The 16,273-nt window shown below is 45.1% G+C and overlaps 6 protein-coding genes across 10 annotated transcripts; 3 read left to right on the plus strand and 3 right to left on the minus strand.

The window, feature by feature from the left end:
- The first annotated feature begins 868 nt into the window (after nucleotides 1–868).
- Nucleotides 869–4,243, plus strand: LOC131267362 (uncharacterized). Its single transcript, XM_058270223.1, has 4 exons — nucleotides 869–1,172; nucleotides 2,414–2,547; nucleotides 3,098–3,761; nucleotides 3,835–4,243. Exons 1-4 carry the CDS (start codon nucleotides 1,088–1,090, stop codon nucleotides 4,023–4,025), a joined length of 1,074 nt encoding a protein of 357 aa, XP_058126206.1. The 5' UTR covers nucleotides 869–1,087; the 3' UTR covers nucleotides 4,026–4,243.
- Nucleotides 4,244–6,077: 1,834 nt separating this feature from the next.
- On the minus strand, nucleotides 6,078–8,712 carry LOC131262342 (cysteine-rich with EGF-like domain protein 2). Of its 3 annotated transcripts, none has more exons than XM_058264323.1 (4): nucleotides 8,598–8,712; nucleotides 7,411–8,395; nucleotides 7,245–7,340; nucleotides 6,078–6,344 (listed from the first exon to the last, which is right to left on the minus strand). In XM_058264323.1, exons 2-4 carry the CDS (start codon nucleotides 8,228–8,230, stop codon nucleotides 6,208–6,210), a joined length of 1,053 nt encoding a protein of 350 aa, XP_058120306.1. In that variant the 5' UTR covers nucleotides 8,231–8,395; nucleotides 8,598–8,712; the 3' UTR covers nucleotides 6,078–6,207. The 3 variants fall into 3 exon arrangements, with proteins under 3 accessions (XP_058120306.1, XP_058120304.1, XP_058120305.1); XM_058264321.1 differs by lacking the exon at nucleotides 6,078–6,344 and adding an exon at nucleotides 6,401–6,921; XM_058264322.1 differs by lacking the exons at nucleotides 6,078–6,344; nucleotides 8,598–8,712 and adding exons at nucleotides 6,401–6,921; nucleotides 8,525–8,594.
- A 320-nt stretch (nucleotides 8,713–9,032) lies between these two features.
- On the plus strand, nucleotides 9,033–11,334 carry LOC131261828 (inactive selenide, water dikinase-like protein). Its single transcript, XM_058263666.1, has 3 exons — nucleotides 9,033–9,444; nucleotides 9,558–10,119; nucleotides 10,197–11,334. The coding sequence occupies exons 2-3, from the start codon at nucleotides 9,613–9,615 to the stop codon at nucleotides 10,878–10,880; spliced, it is 1,191 nt and encodes a 396-aa protein (XP_058119649.1). The 5' UTR covers nucleotides 9,033–9,444; nucleotides 9,558–9,612; the 3' UTR covers nucleotides 10,881–11,334.
- Nucleotides 11,335–11,603: 269 nt separating this feature from the next.
- Nucleotides 11,604–13,234, minus strand: LOC131267756 (ATP synthase subunit gamma, mitochondrial). 2 transcript variants are annotated; one of them, XM_058270707.1, is made up of 3 exons: nucleotides 13,098–13,234; nucleotides 12,640–12,805; nucleotides 11,604–12,570 (listed from the first exon to the last, which is right to left on the minus strand). In XM_058270707.1, the coding sequence occupies exons 2-3, from the start codon at nucleotides 12,801–12,803 to the stop codon at nucleotides 11,841–11,843; spliced, it is 894 nt and encodes a 297-aa protein (XP_058126690.1). In that variant the 5' UTR covers nucleotides 12,804–12,805; nucleotides 13,098–13,234; the 3' UTR covers nucleotides 11,604–11,840. The 2 variants fall into 2 exon arrangements, with proteins under 2 accessions (XP_058126690.1, XP_058126691.1); XM_058270708.1 differs by having other exon boundaries at nucleotides 12,640–12,808; nucleotides 13,098–13,222.
- A 295-nt stretch (nucleotides 13,235–13,529) lies between these two features.
- LOC131267346 (RING finger protein 17-like) lies at nucleotides 13,530–15,129 on the plus strand. Of its 2 annotated transcripts, XM_058270203.1 has the most exons (4): nucleotides 13,530–13,813; nucleotides 13,880–14,069; nucleotides 14,175–14,878; nucleotides 14,942–15,129. In XM_058270203.1, the coding sequence occupies exons 1-4, from the start codon at nucleotides 13,631–13,633 to the stop codon at nucleotides 15,044–15,046; spliced, it is 1,182 nt and encodes a 393-aa protein (XP_058126186.1). In that variant the 5' UTR covers nucleotides 13,530–13,630; the 3' UTR covers nucleotides 15,047–15,129. The 2 variants fall into 2 exon arrangements, with proteins under 2 accessions (XP_058126186.1, XP_058126185.1); XM_058270202.1 differs by having other exon boundaries at nucleotides 13,880–14,878.
- LOC131267348 (splicing regulator SDE2) lies at nucleotides 15,129–16,126 on the minus strand. Its single transcript, XM_058270207.1, has 2 exons — nucleotides 15,950–16,126; nucleotides 15,129–15,868 (listed from the first exon to the last, which is right to left on the minus strand). Exons 1-2 carry the CDS (start codon nucleotides 16,040–16,042, stop codon nucleotides 15,197–15,199), a joined length of 765 nt encoding a protein of 254 aa, XP_058126190.1. The 5' UTR covers nucleotides 16,043–16,126; the 3' UTR covers nucleotides 15,129–15,196.
- Nucleotides 16,127–16,273: the final 147 nt, after the last annotated feature.

Raw genomic sequence — 16,273 nt, forward strand, 5'->3', positions numbered from 1 at the left:
ATCGAAACCTTTGCGCCTATTTTTTGATGTTTTCTGGCAATAAACGCATTTGCCAACTGAAGACGGTTTCTTCCTACAAAAAATAAAATTAAGAAAAGAAATTAGTATCGATTTTCGGGTCGAGCGCCTTTTTCCGCGGGAGCGAACGTATGCACATCTGCACCCCATCTCTTTTGATAAACAATTGCTTCTAGATGGGTGCTGCCTTTGATTTATAAACTTTTTTGTTACATTTTACACAACCAGTCTACTTGATGCGAAGTTTGGTTGACTAATTTCCAAATTTTTCAATTTCTCAATAACCGCGGTAGGCTGTGCGTTTATACAGTTTTGTTTCAGTGCGTGCGGATTCGTAGGTAAAAACGTTTATTTTATATGAAAATAAATAAATCAAATTCAACCACTGGAATAGATGATGGCAACATTCGAACCAATTTAATCCACTGAAATCCTCTAAATGCTCGTATTACGAATTAACTAGTGTTGAATCTGGAGAATCCGCTATTCATGAGTTTGGTCGAATCGCTACAACTGGCAAAAGCTCTTGACCATAGAGCTTGCTTATCAAGTCCTATTAAGTTCTTGTTCTTGATTAAAACCTGTAAGAACCTTCAACGAATATTTTCGAATACAAATTCATACCAACTAACCTATTTGATTACTATTTAAAATAACAATCCTTTCTGTGCAACCATCGATTCCTCAAAATTGATTCATTGTTTGTACTCAACAATATCACGATAAAGAGACATTAAAGGTGAGCGGTAATCCAACCTCTTGAAGCGAGCATTGCTTCGTTCCAGTAACCTTGAGTTTATGCTTGTTCCAAGCATTGTTGATGCGACAGTTTAACTCGGATATTCGGCAATGTAAGAAGTTGACCACAAGTGCGGCAAAAAAAAAGTAAGCAAATCTTACGGCTAGTTCATAGTGTGTTGCGGCTTTGGTACTGAATCATGGAACTTGCTACAAATCAAGGAGCCAAAGTCACAAAGCCGTAGTTCAGCTTACACACCAATTATCAACAGCTCAAATACACCGCGAATCCATCAGCGAGCAGCGGAGGGCATCGTTCAAAACATCAACAATGACAACGGCAAGTGATGAGCCAGATCCAAAGATGTCCCGACTGCTGAAGCTCGCTCAGAAGTTCAATTGCTTCTATCTGAATGGTAAGCGAAAATCGTCCGTCGCGACCACTTGGCAGTGAAAATAGCGACCCCTTTTTGGTGCTGGTGATATCGTACGCGTTATTTTCGCAGCTTGCTGCGCTAGATAAGTAAACAGTGCAACCATTCGGACTGAAAAAGCGTGCGGAGGGACACGCGATCGTGGCAACAGCAGTGTGTGCTGTATTTGTTGTTTGTTGCCCAATAAGCCTGTCACAGATTGTGCCGGTGTGCGAATGAAACGATTGCATAAAACCAATCCCACAACGACGGGAAGTGGTGACGAACGGGTTCGAACAACGCAAACAACCTCCTCTTTTTTTTGCTTGGTCAAGATATGCGCCATATGTATGCTACACGATGAAACGATTATCCACGCCCAACAACACCCCACGGGACGTTCTAGTTTCTTCTAGGCACATTGTACGACGCGAGTTTCTTCGCAAATGACGGCAAATATGTGAAGTGACTCGGTGCGTCATGAATAAAAAGAAATGTGCCTCGATCGATACCGCGACATGCATGTGTGAGCACAGGATATGCGTTCCAAACCCGAAAGGCGCATGATGCAAACTGTTTCCAAAATAAATAATATCGAACCAGCGAAGGAAACGCGCACCGCGCGAACACGCTGCGATGGCGAAGGTTGAGCACGAATATGAACACAAATTTTAAAATAAACCATCTCAAGCAAACGCAAATCAAATGGCCAAATGTCGCACCGAAGGGGAAAACAACCTCATTAAAAACCGTCACATCACGTTATTCGTCCAATGTCCACCCGTCGTCGTCCGCCGAATGGTGTCGTTTTCCACCCCCGGCCCATCTCTCCCGGTGTGTGTTGTGTTGTTTCGGAACGAATGGGTTATTAGGACGGCGCCAGCGGCCGCATCATCGGTACGGTTGCCAAAGTTCAGTTTTCCCATTCGTCCTTCTGCTGCTGGCACGATTCGCTTTAACCTCTCTCTCTAGCATACTCGCTGATTCATACCATACGTTATTTTAGCCCCGCAAATTGGTGGCCAACACCACCAGTGTTCCCCTTGGTGCGTTTATCAGCTGTTTGACACAACCGATAAAGAACTGTTTACTTATGTACAACGTGGCGCCACTGTTCTGAAAGTCTAGTGTCTGAACAATCACGATCATTGTAATGGAGCTCGACTTCCACCTTCCTTCTTAATATCCCGTTTATTACCCACCAAGCTTATACCGTCTTTTATTTTGCTCCCGTCAAACTACAGGTTTGCTGAAAGGCGATTGCCGGCCATTCGTCGTCGATGGGCACCAGGTCGGGCTGGTCAGCCAGAATGTGATCGAACAGCTGCTCAAGTATCCCGAAGTATTCCACATCCGCGCCCCGGAGCATGGCAAGCAGGTACGCAGGCAGCATTCCGCATGCGTGGAGATAAGAGCCCGCGAGGGGCTTCAGCTAATCCGAACGAGATAAAAGCGGCAAACGGTCACGAATATTGATCGGAAGCCAAATTGCCCATAGTGACAAGGCACATTGCCCCGGTCGGCGTTGAAAACGAAAGTCGATGTCGAAAGGCCCTGGCGCGTCAACTCGTGTGTAGATGGCAACTATTTCTTATGCCTACGATAATTGCTTCTTATCTAGGGAGTTATAAGTGGGCCATCTGTCTGCTTAGAATTATTATGCAATAGTGATGGATTCGCTAAAGTTCATTTCAATATTACTCCTTAGCACACATACTGTATTTAATACAAAAGCCTAAAATTACAAAATAACGATATGACAACTATTTTCGATACACTTTTGGCGAGACAAGGAGAAAACGTTTCAATAACGTTAAATTATACTAAACTGAACAATTAAGCAACATTGGGTTCAAAATTTTACCTTAAAAAAGAGCTAAAAACACTTTTATTCCATTACATTAATGAGTTATGTTATTCTTTTGTAGAATATTGTTGAGTTGAATCCCGCCTTCCGGGATTATAATACGCGCTCACAGCAGGTGGATCGGATACTGCGCGAGTTCCGCGAGCAAGGCATGTTTGTGGCACTGAAGGGATGGCGCGACGAGTGTTACGACGTCAAGTCCTCTGTATCCGGCTCGCTGCTCAAGATGGACCGTTCCGCCACGTGCCTGTTCGGTGTTCGCAACTACGGCGTGGAGATTAACGGCTACGTGCGCCACCCGACGAAGGGTCTCTGCATCTGGCTGCAGCAGCGTTCCGACACCAAGCAAACGTGGCCAGGCAAGTGGGACAACATGGTGAGCGGTGGGCTGGCAGTCGGGTACGGTGTGCACGAGACGGCCGTCAAGGAGGCGGCCGAGGAGGCGTCGATACCGGGTCATCTGATCAAGAACCTCGTGTCGGCCGGGTGCGTGTCGTTCTTCTTCGAAAGCGAACGGGGCATCTTCCCGAACACGGAGTTCGTGTACGATCTCGAGCTGCCGGAAGACTTTGTGCCTGACAACTCGGACGGCGAGGTGCAGAACTTTCAGCTCCTGCCCGCCCACGAATGCCTGGAGCGGGTCTTCGAGCCCGACTTCAAGACCACCAGCTGCCCGGTGGTGATCGACTTTCTTATCCGCCATGGTATTATAACGCCAGAGAATGGTACGTTACTGGGTTGGGTGCGTTTGTCGTCATATTATCCAATCTAAATGGGTTCTTTCTTTCGCATCAACAGAAATCAACTTCACTCAGGTCATTGAGCTGTTGCACGTTCCACTGCAAAGCCTTTACACGTACCGTACGCCAACCACTCCTGCTGCCACCGCTACTAATGGTGGCAACGGTTCTGCAACCACGCCGAACGACCGACAGGATCTCAGCGGCAACATCAGTACCAATAATAGTATCGAAAACGGTAAGCTCTAATCATCAATAGGAAACGAATTATATAACGAAGGCTAGAAGAAAAAAAAATGCAGGATAAGACGGTGCGCTCTGAGCGATGGTTTTGTTTTTTTGTTTTACGTCAATCGTTTCGGGGACATTCTGGAAACCAAATTAAAATCATGTGAAAGTCATTGAATGTAGAAAAAAAAACCCGGAATAGTATTGGCTGGAGGAATGATCTATGTACCGCTTATGCTGGATACGATGAAATGACTTCTTTTAATTTGTTTTAATGCATCACACATTCAGTTCGACTAAAAACTGATAAAGCAAGCAAAAAAAAAGGCTGAAGCAAACATGTTGCGATTCACACGGACCCACATACGCTGGGATCACCGGAAGGCCAAAAGCAACTTATAAAACTGTCTAGTTAAGGAACCGGAACAGCACCGACTTGAGTTTAAATTCCTCGACGGTTTGTTGTTTCCGTTTTCTGTTTGTGTTTATTTTAACTGCTTATTTATTACAAGAAACGAAGGGAAGTCTAGGTTTGTCTTTAATAGGCATCAGCATACAATGCTATTAAACGATTAGGGTTTTGAAAAAGGCATATAAATACCGACACTGTAATAAGTCGATTATGTAGGATGGAAGAAGAAAAACCAGAAACAAAGAAATTGCAACCGTTTTCGCATGTATTACCCCAAATTCGTCAGTAAACTTATAGAGAAACCAGCGGGGTCACAGCAAGCGGTGAGACTATAACAACTGTTCTTTTAACTTTTCCTTACAATCAAAACATGTAGATGTGTACCGAGGTTTGTTACTTTAGAAGAATCAATTAAACAGACAGTTCAACAAACGGAATGCAACTAAGACGTGAAAGTAAAACGATAATCTGCGTAGTGTGTGATGGCCATCCAACAAATATACCAAATTAACCCAGCAAAGCAATCAACCACACAACCGTAACGCAAACCGTAGCTATATATCCCAAATCATACGCATGGTACACTTTTAACTCTCTCTCTCTCTATTTGTTTTTTTTTTCTCCAAATCGGATATTCGATAACGACGAAATGTCTTTCACAATTCCACGTGTCCAATGGTCCGACGGTTTGGTGGAGTGTCCGAATGTGCGAGCAATCGTAATGTATTATCGTTAACAATCGTTTTTTTCGCTTTGTTTGGTTTAAGATAACCAATTTGCGCGTATCTGTGACATTGATTAGCATTAACTATGTAGGGAATAAATGGAAGGGAAAAATATGGAATTTTGTAAACGTGTAGATTTCTAAAGGCGAAGAGGGGAGATATGAGTTGTGGTGAAAAGTCGCCAGGCAACCGCGTTGGTAGAGTGATGGAAATTATAGATAGGTAAAACCGGACTGTAGGGACGATTTCGCAAAGGGTATATAAAATACATGTGTCGCATTTTGTGGAAGGTTACACTTTTTAAGCGCCTTGAGTACTTTAAAGATTCGTTTTGGTTACGTTTTTTCCCTCCTTTTCTTTCAATTTGTGTTACTAGCTATGAGTAAGGTAAACGTTGACCATTCAGTACACGCCTACGAAAAGCTATGCACGACAAACCAGAACACATTGACCGAAAGCAATCCGGTGAACGCTAAAGACAACTGAGACATACAGGGACGATTTTTTCTTCTTCCAATATATGTTTAATATTATTTATATTCGCACATTCGCAACATAAGCCTTGTAACTTCTTTTTCAACTCGTTTGACCTCGTCGGGAGATAAGCAATGGAGCGTAGTTTTCCCGTGGTTAATTTTACTCCACTAAAGTAATTTAATCGTCGTCTTTTTCAATCGAGCTCATCGAATGGTAAAACATCGAAGTATGAGGAAGGTTGGAGGAAGATTGCATGGTAAGAGCGAGCGGAGCGGGATGGGCAGGAAGGAAAAGGATATTTATTGTACTAAAAAAACTAGAATCTGTTCTTTCTTGTATACCTATACGAAAAACATTATTGAAAAACAAAATTGAAAAATACAAAATTCCTCGAGTGTAAGTCGTTTTCCTTGCATGTTTCGGTTAGATCATTTTATTGTTTTGTTTCAAAATCTATCATCTGTTCCATCACATAATATACTCATTTGAAAAATATCGATAAAGTTGGATTTGGTTTATTTGTTTCCTCTGCTTTGTACAACTGATAAATAACTTTCAATCACATTGTCCTTTCGACGGCAATCCACAATTACAGTTCGTCATTAGCCGGTTGAGAATCCTCGGTATCCTCAGGTTCAGTCGCCTGTTGGTCTTTCCCACTACTGGAATCATAGTCGGTTAAAGAGTCCTTTCCCATATCCGTGGACGGCACGTCGTCTGATGAATCTGTTAAGGGGTTTAATAGGTGCAAGTAGTGGATAATTGCAGTAAGAAAACTCATGTAGAGATAAAACAAGTTTATTTTGTCTGATTGGGGTTCTCCTAGTGTCTGGATGATGTGTCACAGTATTGTGTTGGCTGTTTGTTGTCTTAGTAGAGAGTGAGATCGAGAACAACGATAAACCAGATGGAAGATGCGAGTCAACCGTTACGGTCCGATCTCTTTATCTTTCTTTCTCCGGGGAGATAGAAAAAAAATAATGTTGAACCGACAACTATTTGTGTGCAGAAGAGCGATGTTAAGGAAGAAAAAGCGGCGACCTCCGCCGTACATCATGAGCCTCGTATGTTTAGTGTTGCTGAAGAATTTCGTCTAAAATACGCGGCGACGGTGTGCCCGGTGCCTGAGGGGTCGTATTGAGCCAGTACTCCGACACGGAGATGTAGATGGCCACGGCAAGTCCCACCAGTGCGGCCAGCCAGGTCGAATTTTGCAGCACAATGCAGGTGGCAATGCACAGCCCGAGGTAGGTAAGGTAACGGGTGAAGTTGGCGTACTGGGTACGCTTTTCGTTGGATGTATCTGTATCGAACGGATGGACACACGGAACCAGAAAATAGGAGTTATATTCAACTATCCGCCACTAGCTCCGAGCTACATGCAGAGGGGTCTATTCGCATACAATTTAAGCACACGAAGCGGGAAACAAATTTAAAAACAGACTTCGTAACAAAAGGACTCAAGAAACACAAGCTGGACACATGCTCCAAACCAAAACTTATGCTTCATAGTATGTTCAACAACGTAACAAAACTGGCGGCAAAATGTTTTGGACTACTAGATGATGCAACAAACAGATAATATAACTAAAAACGAAACTAGTAACGATTAATTTTCCTACGAACCTGTGCACATTCCATCGCGCAGTTCATATCCTTCCGCACATTTGTCACACAAATCCGGACCATCGCCGTTGCAGCCATCGCATGATTTATCACAAGCTAGGGAGCGTAAAAACAGGACACAATTTAAATTACACAACATTAGGACACTTCCATCCGAAACACTTACCCAAACAACTGTATGATCCTTCGTTATTTACGCAAAACTGCTGCCTGCTGCATGGCGCACCCGTGACGCATTCGTCCACATCCACACAACCCCCACGGGCACTGTCCATCAGCCAGCCGCTGCGACAAACGCGGCACGCGTTCGGTCCTGCCCCAGTGCAACCTCCCGTCGCGCAAGCCTTATGACACGGGCTACAGAGTAGTTTCCCTTCATCCCGGAACGCCTCATAGTACTCCGTCGAACAGCTATCACAGTTGTCTCCGCCATAACCCTCGTCGCAGGCACACTTCCCATTGCCCTTGCGTGTACCGTTGCCCTTGCACTTACCGTTGCCGAAGCAGGTTGGGCACGGGTCACAATTCGGGCCGTAGAAACCGTCCGGGCAGCAGACGGCCGCCTGTTCCACGCACAGCCACCGGTGCAGATCGGGGTGTGTAGTTTGATGGTTTTTCCACCACTCTTCGATTTGCGTTTCGTAGTCTTCCGCCAGCTGGTGGCACTGGTCCTCGCCACGCACCACATCGTGACACAGCCGTTCCTGGATTTCGACTAGCCGTAGCTCGCTGGTTTTGTAGCTACCGAGCCGTTCTTCTTCCCAGGCCGCATCACCACCATCGTGTTTCGATCGTTCAGTCCGCCTGATGCCGTCGTTGAACGAGTTCACCAGGACCGTGCACGCCTTGCACGGAGGTAGCTTTTCAGTCTTGAGTTTGTCCTTCTTGCCGCCGAGCGAAGGGAGTTTCGGTATGTCACCGGCCGTTATGGTGGGCAGTAGTGCCGCGAGCAGAAAGCATGTCAATATTCCAAGCGAACGTCTCATCACACAGGCACGTGTATGTGGTTGGACAAACGGTTGCGATATACGACCTAGCAGCAGCTGGTGGGGCTCTTTGGAACCATAAAAAAGGATCACAACCACTTTCCTTACCGGGCCTCACTACTACTGCCTTTCGGTGGTCCTCGGTCCGGGTTTCCTGGCAAAATCCTATCAAAGGAAAAATCGATAATGTGGAGGGAATTGTACTAACGTGAAAACGACTTCATTTTTCACTAAAACACATCATAATTGCCGCTCAATTTGGAAACTTTGTTTAGTGGTGAACCATTCAAATACCTCAAATGCGGCGCCTACACCTGCTTATCGGGTAATTTTCGTTCCACGACTTCGATTTCGTTTCAGCACTTACCTGCAGCGAACTGTTTTCGTAGGCAGTCAATGAAAAACAAATCCCTTTTTTGGTTCTCAACTGGGGGAAAGGCGGGCGCGGGATTTGTTGACGGTTTAACTGACGTGTACCATCGTTGCTTGACAGCACGGTCAGGAAATTTATGCCGCACCGTTGGTGCTTTGGCAATTAACTACTTCCCAAATCTAGTGTATTTAATTGGCGATTTAAATTTACAATTAAAAAAACAGGATTCCATCGGGTCAAAACTTCAAGAAGTTTGCTACATTTTTGATCATTGGAAGGATTTGAATACTTTTCTTTGGGCCGGCAGCAAATGTCAAACACCGGGAACCACAACAAATTCTCGAGTATGCACCAGGGTTTAGCTGGAAGGAAACTTCTAGAAACCTAGTGCCAGCAGAGTTGCCAGCCAAGCTTCGTTCTGCACATTAAACAAGATTTGGTGTTCGATCGAGCTGGTTGTTTCGCGTGTGCTGAAATTAGTTTGCCGCTTTCCGGCTCGTGGTTTCTATTTTTCCAACCAAAACATTTGAATTGAATTATATTTAACCCACCGTATGCGTATGGGGTACATCGTGTAACGTAATCGAAATTAATTCAAATAGAGAAACTGTGACGCAGAAAACCAGCAATCTTGGCAGCCGCCATCTTGCCCAGCAGTGTTGCAGTGCAGATCGGAGGATAATCCTATTGTAGCGAACGACGCTTCCCAGCAAAACGCCTTCGGCAGTCAAGGACACAAACGCCGGCTAGGGGGTTTCGTTTTGGCGGTATTTTGCGAATCTTTTGCGGAATTGTCCTGAATCGAATCTCTTCGACGCGTTTTACGACGGCTTAAACTACGGTACGAACTAGCATACTTTGCTGCACATAACAACACATGCCGACCAATGGTGTTGGACGAAGGAGCGCCAAGCCTTCTAGATTGATACAATGATTCTTGTTCTGTAATTTCAGAGCGGTGTATAGTAGCGACCGGTGAAGTGCGTCGATTTTAACAAAGCAAGCAATAATGGGTGATTACGGCCAAGATCCGATGGCACAGCTTGAGCTTGGCGGTAATTCAGGCTTGGTGCTCAGACGCCCGTTCGATCCAACGGCACACGATTTGGATGCATCGTTTCGGTTAACCCGTTTTGCTGACCTGAAGGGTCGTGGCTGCAAGGTTCCGAAGGAGGTGCTGGAGAAGTTGGTCGGTGCATTGCAGCAGGACTACCTGCAGGACCCGGATCAACCGTACATGCCGATGTCGTCACCCCGCATCGGGATTGGGCTCGATTGCTCGGTTATTCCACTGCGGCACGGTGGTTTGTGTATGGTGCAAACGACTGACTTTTTCTACCCGATCGTCGATGACCCGTACATGATGGGGAAAATTGCTTGCGCTAACGTACTGAGCGATTTGTATGCCATGGGAGTCACCGAGTGTGACAACATGTTGATGTTGTTGGCCGTCAGTACGAAGATGGTGGAAAAGGAAAGAGATGTCGTTATTCCTTTGATGATGCGTGGATTCAAGGTACATTTCAGTTTATTTTTCGGAAAATGGGTTTTTTTTTATTTACAATTTTCCTACTTTGTGATTTTCTTCGGTAGGATTCTGCTCTTGAAGCTGGTACGAGCGTAACCGGTGGCCATAGCGTAGTCAACCCGTGGTGCACCATCGGCGGAGTGGCAACGACGATCTGTCAGCAGAACGAGTTTATTGTGCCCGACAATGCGGTCGTTGGCGATGTGCTGGTGCTGACCAAAGCACTTGGAACGCAGGTCGCCATAAGTGCCCACCAGTGGCTCGATCAGTCGGAGCGATGGAACCGCATCAAGCTAGTTGTGTCCGAGGAAGACGTTCGCAAGGCTTACCACCGGGCGATGGATTCCATGTCGCGGCTTAACCGAGTAGCTGCTCGGCTGATGCACAAGTACAACGCACACGGTGCCACCGATGTCACCGGATTCGGGCTGCTCGGCCATGCGCAGACACTGGCGTCCCATCAAAAGAACGAGGTTTCGTTCGTTATTCACAACCTGCCAGTGATTGCTAAAATGTCCGCGGTTGCCAAGGCCTGTGGAAACATGTTCCAATTGCTGCAGGGACATTCGGCTGAGTCGTCCGGCGGTTTGTTGATCTGTCTACCCCGAGAGCAGGCGGCTGCCTACTGCAAAGACATCGAAAAACAGGAGGGCTGCCAGGCCTGGATTATTGGCATCGTTGAGAAAGGCAGCCGTACGGCGCGTATCATTGACAAACCGCGAGTCATCGAGGTTCCGGCCAAGGATTAAGAGATTTCGTTCAGCATGTTTCTTTACTACTCTCTACATTAAGGCACCTTCGCTAACTCATTTCCACCTTCTCCGGTAACTGTAATGCAGAAACATACAAACCTACAGATAAAACACAATGAGAAATTTCGAAATCTAACACGCCTTAATCATTTTATATTATATTAGGTTCTAGAATTGCGATCTTGTGATTAAATTCCGCGCATTCAAGCGGGAGCGCATTTGCAGGAGTAGAAGGCACAGGACACAAATGTAAGGGCATGTAAAAATGAAACGGCTCATTGGCCGATGCACTTGTTTTACGCTAAACTCCTTCACAAGGAGTATGATTGTAGATGTAACGAAATACGATCAATCAACTGCAGTACTGAAGCGAAAAAAAAATTTCCCAATTGAATCAACAATTCTTAAGTTTTATCAATTAAAACTACACGTACAATAAATATCTTTAAACAATATATGTATTCTATAGTTTACTTCATTTGGGAATATATATACGAACCTGAAGGAACTTTCAAAACCATATCATAACTGTAAATGGGATTTTTGGGTATACCTGGTAAGATAGAACGACCTGAGAAAGGAGTATCATTTAATTCTTGTGGAATGGATACAATAATCGCCAAACAGATTTGGCATCATCTGTCATTTTTTTTTTGGCGGCAGGATTATATGTTTCGGATATATTAAAAAATTGCATTCTACCAAAATCATTATCAAACATTTCGACTGTTTAACTTTTAGGGTACTATATTTTCCTGCGCGCTTTCGTGGTACTGATAATAATTTCCAAAAGCGATCTATGCACGATTTTCGCCGTTTCGTAAGGAAGTGTGTAGCTGTTGCAGATGTTATTAATGAGACGAGCAGCGGACACGATAGAATAAGAAAATCCGCATGCCCATCACCGGCGCCTGTTGTACATTGCACTCAGCGTGCCCACGGGAGCGGACCGCCAGCTTAGTCCTTGGTCTCCAGAGCCGACGCACCGGAAATAATTTCAATCAGCTCGCGCGTAATCACGGCCTGTCTGGTGCGGTTGAAGGTCAGCGTCAGCTTGTCAATCATCTCACCGGCGTTCTTCGACGCGTTGTCCATGGCCGTCATGCGGGACGACTGCTCCGAGCAAGCGCCCTCCTTCATGGTGTAGAACAGCAGCGACGCGAGCGAAAACTCCAGGTAGCTCTGGACGACCTCGGAGTCGAGCGAATCGTACACCGGCAGCTTTTCCGCCGATTCGACCGACTTCAGCGAGAAGATCGGAATGTCGGATACCGAGTACGAGACGACCGACTTGAACTTGTTGTAGATGATTTTACCATCGGTGTACTCGTAGCCGAGGTTCAGGATGGCGTTGCACAGCTTGGCCGCGTCCAGGAAGGTCGGCGGCAGGCGGCCAACCTCGTTGGCGACCATTTCGATGTTTTTGCCATACAGACGCGACAGGATGGCGCGCGACTTGTCACCGACGCAGATCACCTTGATGTTTGCATCCTTGGCCAGTTCACCACGGATATAACGGGCAACACCGGTATGGACTGCTCCACACAGACCACGATCGGACGTGATGGCAATGAACAGCTTCTTGTTGTCGTCCTCCTTCGGGACCACCTCTGCCTTCTCGTAGAACTGCTGAGCGCCGACACCATAGGGTCTGGCCTGCTTCAGATCACGCTCAGCACGGGAATACCTGTAGAAAAAAAGTGGATAGTACTGCAACCCGGCATCTTTGGTGGAAGGAGAGATTTCCCCTACTTACTTGGCAGCAGACACCATTTTCATGGACTGCGTGATCTTCTGGATGTTCTTGACCGACTTCAACCGAATCTGAATGGCCTTCAGCGTGGCCATACCACGGTTCTGTTGACCGAGGCATACCTCAGCTGGCACCTGAGATAGCACCGGGACGATGGACTTGAACATGGCTGCTGGAACACAAATGACATGATGGGTGAGTATAGTGAAGGTATTGCTGAACACCGCACAGTTGAATTATCTTTGTTTCGCCTTTCCGATTACACAATAATTCAATTTCGTACGCGTGCAAATATCCGGATGGTTTCTGTTTGGTAATGTGTTTTTATCTCGCTCTTCTAGTACTGTGCACGACAGAACGTTGTCGGTCGATCGGGTGTAGTGTTATGTAAGAATTTAAAACCCCATAAAAGGCTCCAAGGAATACTTTTCCACAATCCTTAAATTGCTGGGATAACTTACCTGCGCTTTTCGGCAATAACAATAGTATGGTCGACTAACAACGGCAACCTTTTTCGAGGGTTCGATTGGAAACTCGATCAAGATTTTCTCATCCAAAATCGCGGGTGTCAAAGATGGTCGTAGTGCCAACAGTGTTGCCAGGAGGTTGGCAGTGAAGAAATCACCAATTGACATAAGGATTTATTTTTGACAGGAGACAGCGAAATATTCGAACAATTTTGTAGTAATTTAATGATTATTTCGGTCTTGTTGGGTAGTTTTTGATAAAAGTAAAAATTTTCATTTTCGTAGGAAATCGAGATTTTGAGTTATTAAGCCAACAATGCTAAAAGTTAATTTAATACTAGTTGTCAAAAACAAAAACGGATTTCTTTTCCCTCCCCACCACTCCCACGTTTCATCCGATCCTCAGCAAACTGCTGCAGCATTCTGTGTAGGCAACAACAAAAAAGTTTAGGGCATCTACACGAATTTCCGTACAATAACCGGAGCAAACTTGTGTACGGAAAAAATCTTCTATTTGCATTGACACAATGGCCATGGACGAGATAAAATACATAATAAAAGCAATGGTGACTTCCTACGCCGGGAGAGCTCTGACGGTGGCCCAACTGAATAAGGATTACAAGGAACATGAAGGCCAGTATATACCATACAAGATGCTTGGCTTCCAGGGGCTCGACCAAATGCTCTCAAAAATGTCGGATGCCGTACAGGTAATGTGAAGACGGATTTAATCATGTGCAACGTTTTCACGGAACATTTTTTCAACTTCTGTACAGCTTCGTGGCCGCGGTGACAATGCCTTGGTGCTACCCGTTGGTTCAGGGAAATCACAACACATAAGGAACATGATAGTGCAGCAAAAAAGCAGCGGTCGAAAACCCTCAAAAAATAATGCGCGAAACAGAAGCACTGCATACCGCTCAACGTATAACAAAGCTTACATTAACCCTCGGCCCGTGTATCCACCTGCAATGGACGATAGCTCTACGAGCTCGGAAGAAATGTACAGGGAGGAACCAATTAATAGAAGTCCGACAAATCTTGAGGCTTACCCTTGGCCCGTGTATCCACCTCCAATGGACGATAGCTGTACGAGCTCGGAAGAAATGTACAGGGAGGAACCAATTAATAGAAGTCCGATCGATCTTGAGGAATGCACCGATAACGAATACAGTGATGGGCAGATCGTTGAAAGGGTGATAACCGATCCGGAGGAGGACCCGTCTACACCGATCCCGTCTGCAACACCAATGACCCTTGCCGACAAATTTTCCGAGCCAGAAGTGCCATCTACATTAGTCCCCGAAAGCATCCAAAGAGCAAGGGTGATAAAAGTGCATTCGCCAAATGAAATTCATGTTCAACTGATGTGCCACTTAGAAATGTTAGCACAAGTTGCTGATGATTTGGAACTCATGTACGGGGAGTTGGATGTAGATTCCGAATGGCAACTGGATTTAGAATCGGCCAAGGTGGGACTGTATTGCATCGCGAAATACGAAAAGTTTTGGTATCGCGTAGCGATCGCTGGTCCGGTTATTGATGCTTTTGTTGAAGTATTTTTGATTGACTATGAGCACAAGTGTAAAGTCGCGATACGCGATGTAAAGCGTATGAGAAAACAAGATTCCCTTTTACCGCCCCAGTATGTTCGAGTATCGTTAGCTAATGTTAAACCACTGGACGAAAAATGGACGGATAAAGCGATACATTACCTTGAAAACGCCCTGTATAAAAAAGAACTATACATGTTTTACAAAGACTCCACGGATAAGGTAAACGCTACATAGTATTCCTATTGTGCCGGTTTACTATATTTATTTTTGTTGTCTTTTCAGAATATCCTGAATGTGGTTTTGATCGATGCAACCGTATTATCGGACAACATAATAAACAAGGAGATAGTTTTCAAAAAGCTTGCAAAATGGGAATGTGCTTACTAACAAAAAACTCACAAGACGAAACTACTATTGTTTCACGTAATTTAAATTTTAATAAATGTTTTAGTTACATAATGATTATTGTTATTTATGTAAAACTTTACATGTGATTGATACAGTATGCGGAGCAATTTGAATGATACTCGGAAGGTTTCAGACAACCACGGCTTCTGTTCTTTTTTGTTCGACAGCATCATTAGACAACATTTTAGTTTCGCTGGAGGCTGCGCTGTCTTCTCCGGAATCACTTTCTGTCTCGCTGGAAGAACTCAAGTCGTCATTTCCAAGCCAAAGAGTGGTCTTCTTTTTCTTCGCCTTGATTGCGGTCAAGTTCGGCCGCTTCCGCTTTCCTGCCACCTCTGGCTCTGGACCGTCGACCGCGGGTGGGACATCTTGCTCCAGTTGAGCCACCTTTTGTAGCCCCTCCTGCAAAGCTTCATCGGTCTCTACAATCAATTCGCTTCGCTGATGTTCGTATTCCTTGTCCTCGAACTCATGCTTCGGTTTGGAGAGTAACTTTTCGATTTTCTTTTGTATTTTCACACGTTCGTCTTCCGACGCATCTTGTTGCTTCTCCAAATACGCCTTGAGCCGTTTTTCTTCATTAATGTCTCGCAGACGGCGTCCGCTGAGATCGCGACACGCCTCGCGATTGGTAGTTTTCTCGATCTGGGCACCAATCGCTCGCAGCATCGAGCCAAAACCTCCTTTTCCTCCGACCAATCTTTCATTGATTCGCAAAGGGACGTCAGCAAGCAAACTGCGGAAACTGGAAGCAACTGGACGCCCATTTTGGGTAAGGTAATATTCGGTCACCTTTAGGCCCTGTTGAAATGAAAACAACGGTGGCGTAGGATTAAAATATACACAGTAAATAAACAGATGCATAGGCAAACAGTAACCTACCGTCCAGTTTTCTATAGCTTGTGGGATTTCGTGTGAAGCATCACTAGTGACGTTCAGTTGTAACAATGCACTACCGTGTATGAAGGCAAACATATTCAATAGATAATTGGGAGAATGTAGAATGTTGTTAAGTTGTTGCTACGACTAGAAAATTCCGTAGTGTACAGGTGTTATTTATTGTGGATAACTTTGTTATTTGCTTCAAACGTCATGGAGGACGTGAAAACATAATTCGTTTACACCAGTGGTTCCACGACTCAAAGCAGCAAGCACTTGACTGCTGAATTCCCGGAATTTGCTTCATTGGCAGTTGCAATGCGATTG

The sequence above is a fragment of the Anopheles coustani genome, chromosome 2 (assembly GCF_943734705.1).
Source record: "Anopheles coustani chromosome 2, idAnoCousDA_361_x.2, whole genome shotgun sequence".
In the NCBI taxonomy this organism is placed as follows: domain Eukaryota; kingdom Metazoa; phylum Arthropoda; class Insecta; order Diptera; family Culicidae; genus Anopheles; species Anopheles coustani.

Coding starts and splice junctions, on each gene's coding strand:
- LOC131261828 (XM_058263666.1), top strand. CDS start 9,613: ATGGGTGATTACGGCCAAGATCCGATGGCACAGCTTGAGCTTGGCGGT. Junction 10,120..10,196: donor TGATGATGCGTGGATTCAAG/GTACATTTCAGT, acceptor TTTCTTCGGTAG/GATTCTGCTCTTGAAGCTGG.
- LOC131267348 (XM_058270207.1), bottom strand. CDS start 16,042: ATGTTTGCCTTCATACACGGTAGTGCATTGTTACAACTGAACGTCACT. Junction 15,869..15,949: donor AAGCTATAGAAAACTGGACG/GTAGGTTACTGT, acceptor TCATTTCAACAG/GGCCTAAAGGTGACCGAATA.
- LOC131267362 (XM_058270223.1), top strand. CDS start 1,088: ATGACAACGGCAAGTGATGAGCCAGATCCAAAGATGTCCCGACTGCTG. Junction 1,173..2,413: donor CAATTGCTTCTATCTGAATG/GTAAGCGAAAAT, acceptor GTCAAACTACAG/GTTTGCTGAAAGGCGATTGC. Junction 2,548..3,097: donor CCCCGGAGCATGGCAAGCAG/GTACGCAGGCAG, acceptor ATTCTTTTGTAG/AATATTGTTGAGTTGAATCC.
- LOC131267346 (XM_058270202.1), top strand. CDS start 13,631: ATGGCCATGGACGAGATAAAATACATAATAAAAGCAATGGTGACTTCC. Junction 13,814..13,879: donor AAATGTCGGATGCCGTACAG/GTAATGTGAAGA, acceptor ACTTCTGTACAG/CTTCGTGGCCGCGGTGACAA. Junction 14,879..14,941: donor ACAAAGACTCCACGGATAAG/GTAAACGCTACA, acceptor TTGTCTTTTCAG/AATATCCTGAATGTGGTTTT.
- LOC131267756 (XM_058270707.1), bottom strand. CDS start 12,803: ATGTTCAAGTCCATCGTCCCGGTGCTATCTCAGGTGCCAGCTGAGGTA. Junction 12,571..12,639: donor AAAATGGTGTCTGCTGCCAA/GTAAGTAGGGGA, acceptor TTTTTTCTACAG/GTATTCCCGTGCTGAGCGTG.
- LOC131262342 (XM_058264321.1), bottom strand. CDS start 8,230: ATGAGACGTTCGCTTGGAATATTGACATGCTTTCTGCTCGCGGCACTA. Junction 7,341..7,410: donor AGGATCATACAGTTGTTTGG/GTAAGTGTTTCG, acceptor TACGCTCCCTAG/CTTGTGATAAATCATGCGAT. Junction 6,922..7,244: donor GCGCGATGGAATGTGCACAG/GTTCGTAGGAAA, acceptor CGTTCGATACAG/ATACATCCAACGAAAAGCGT.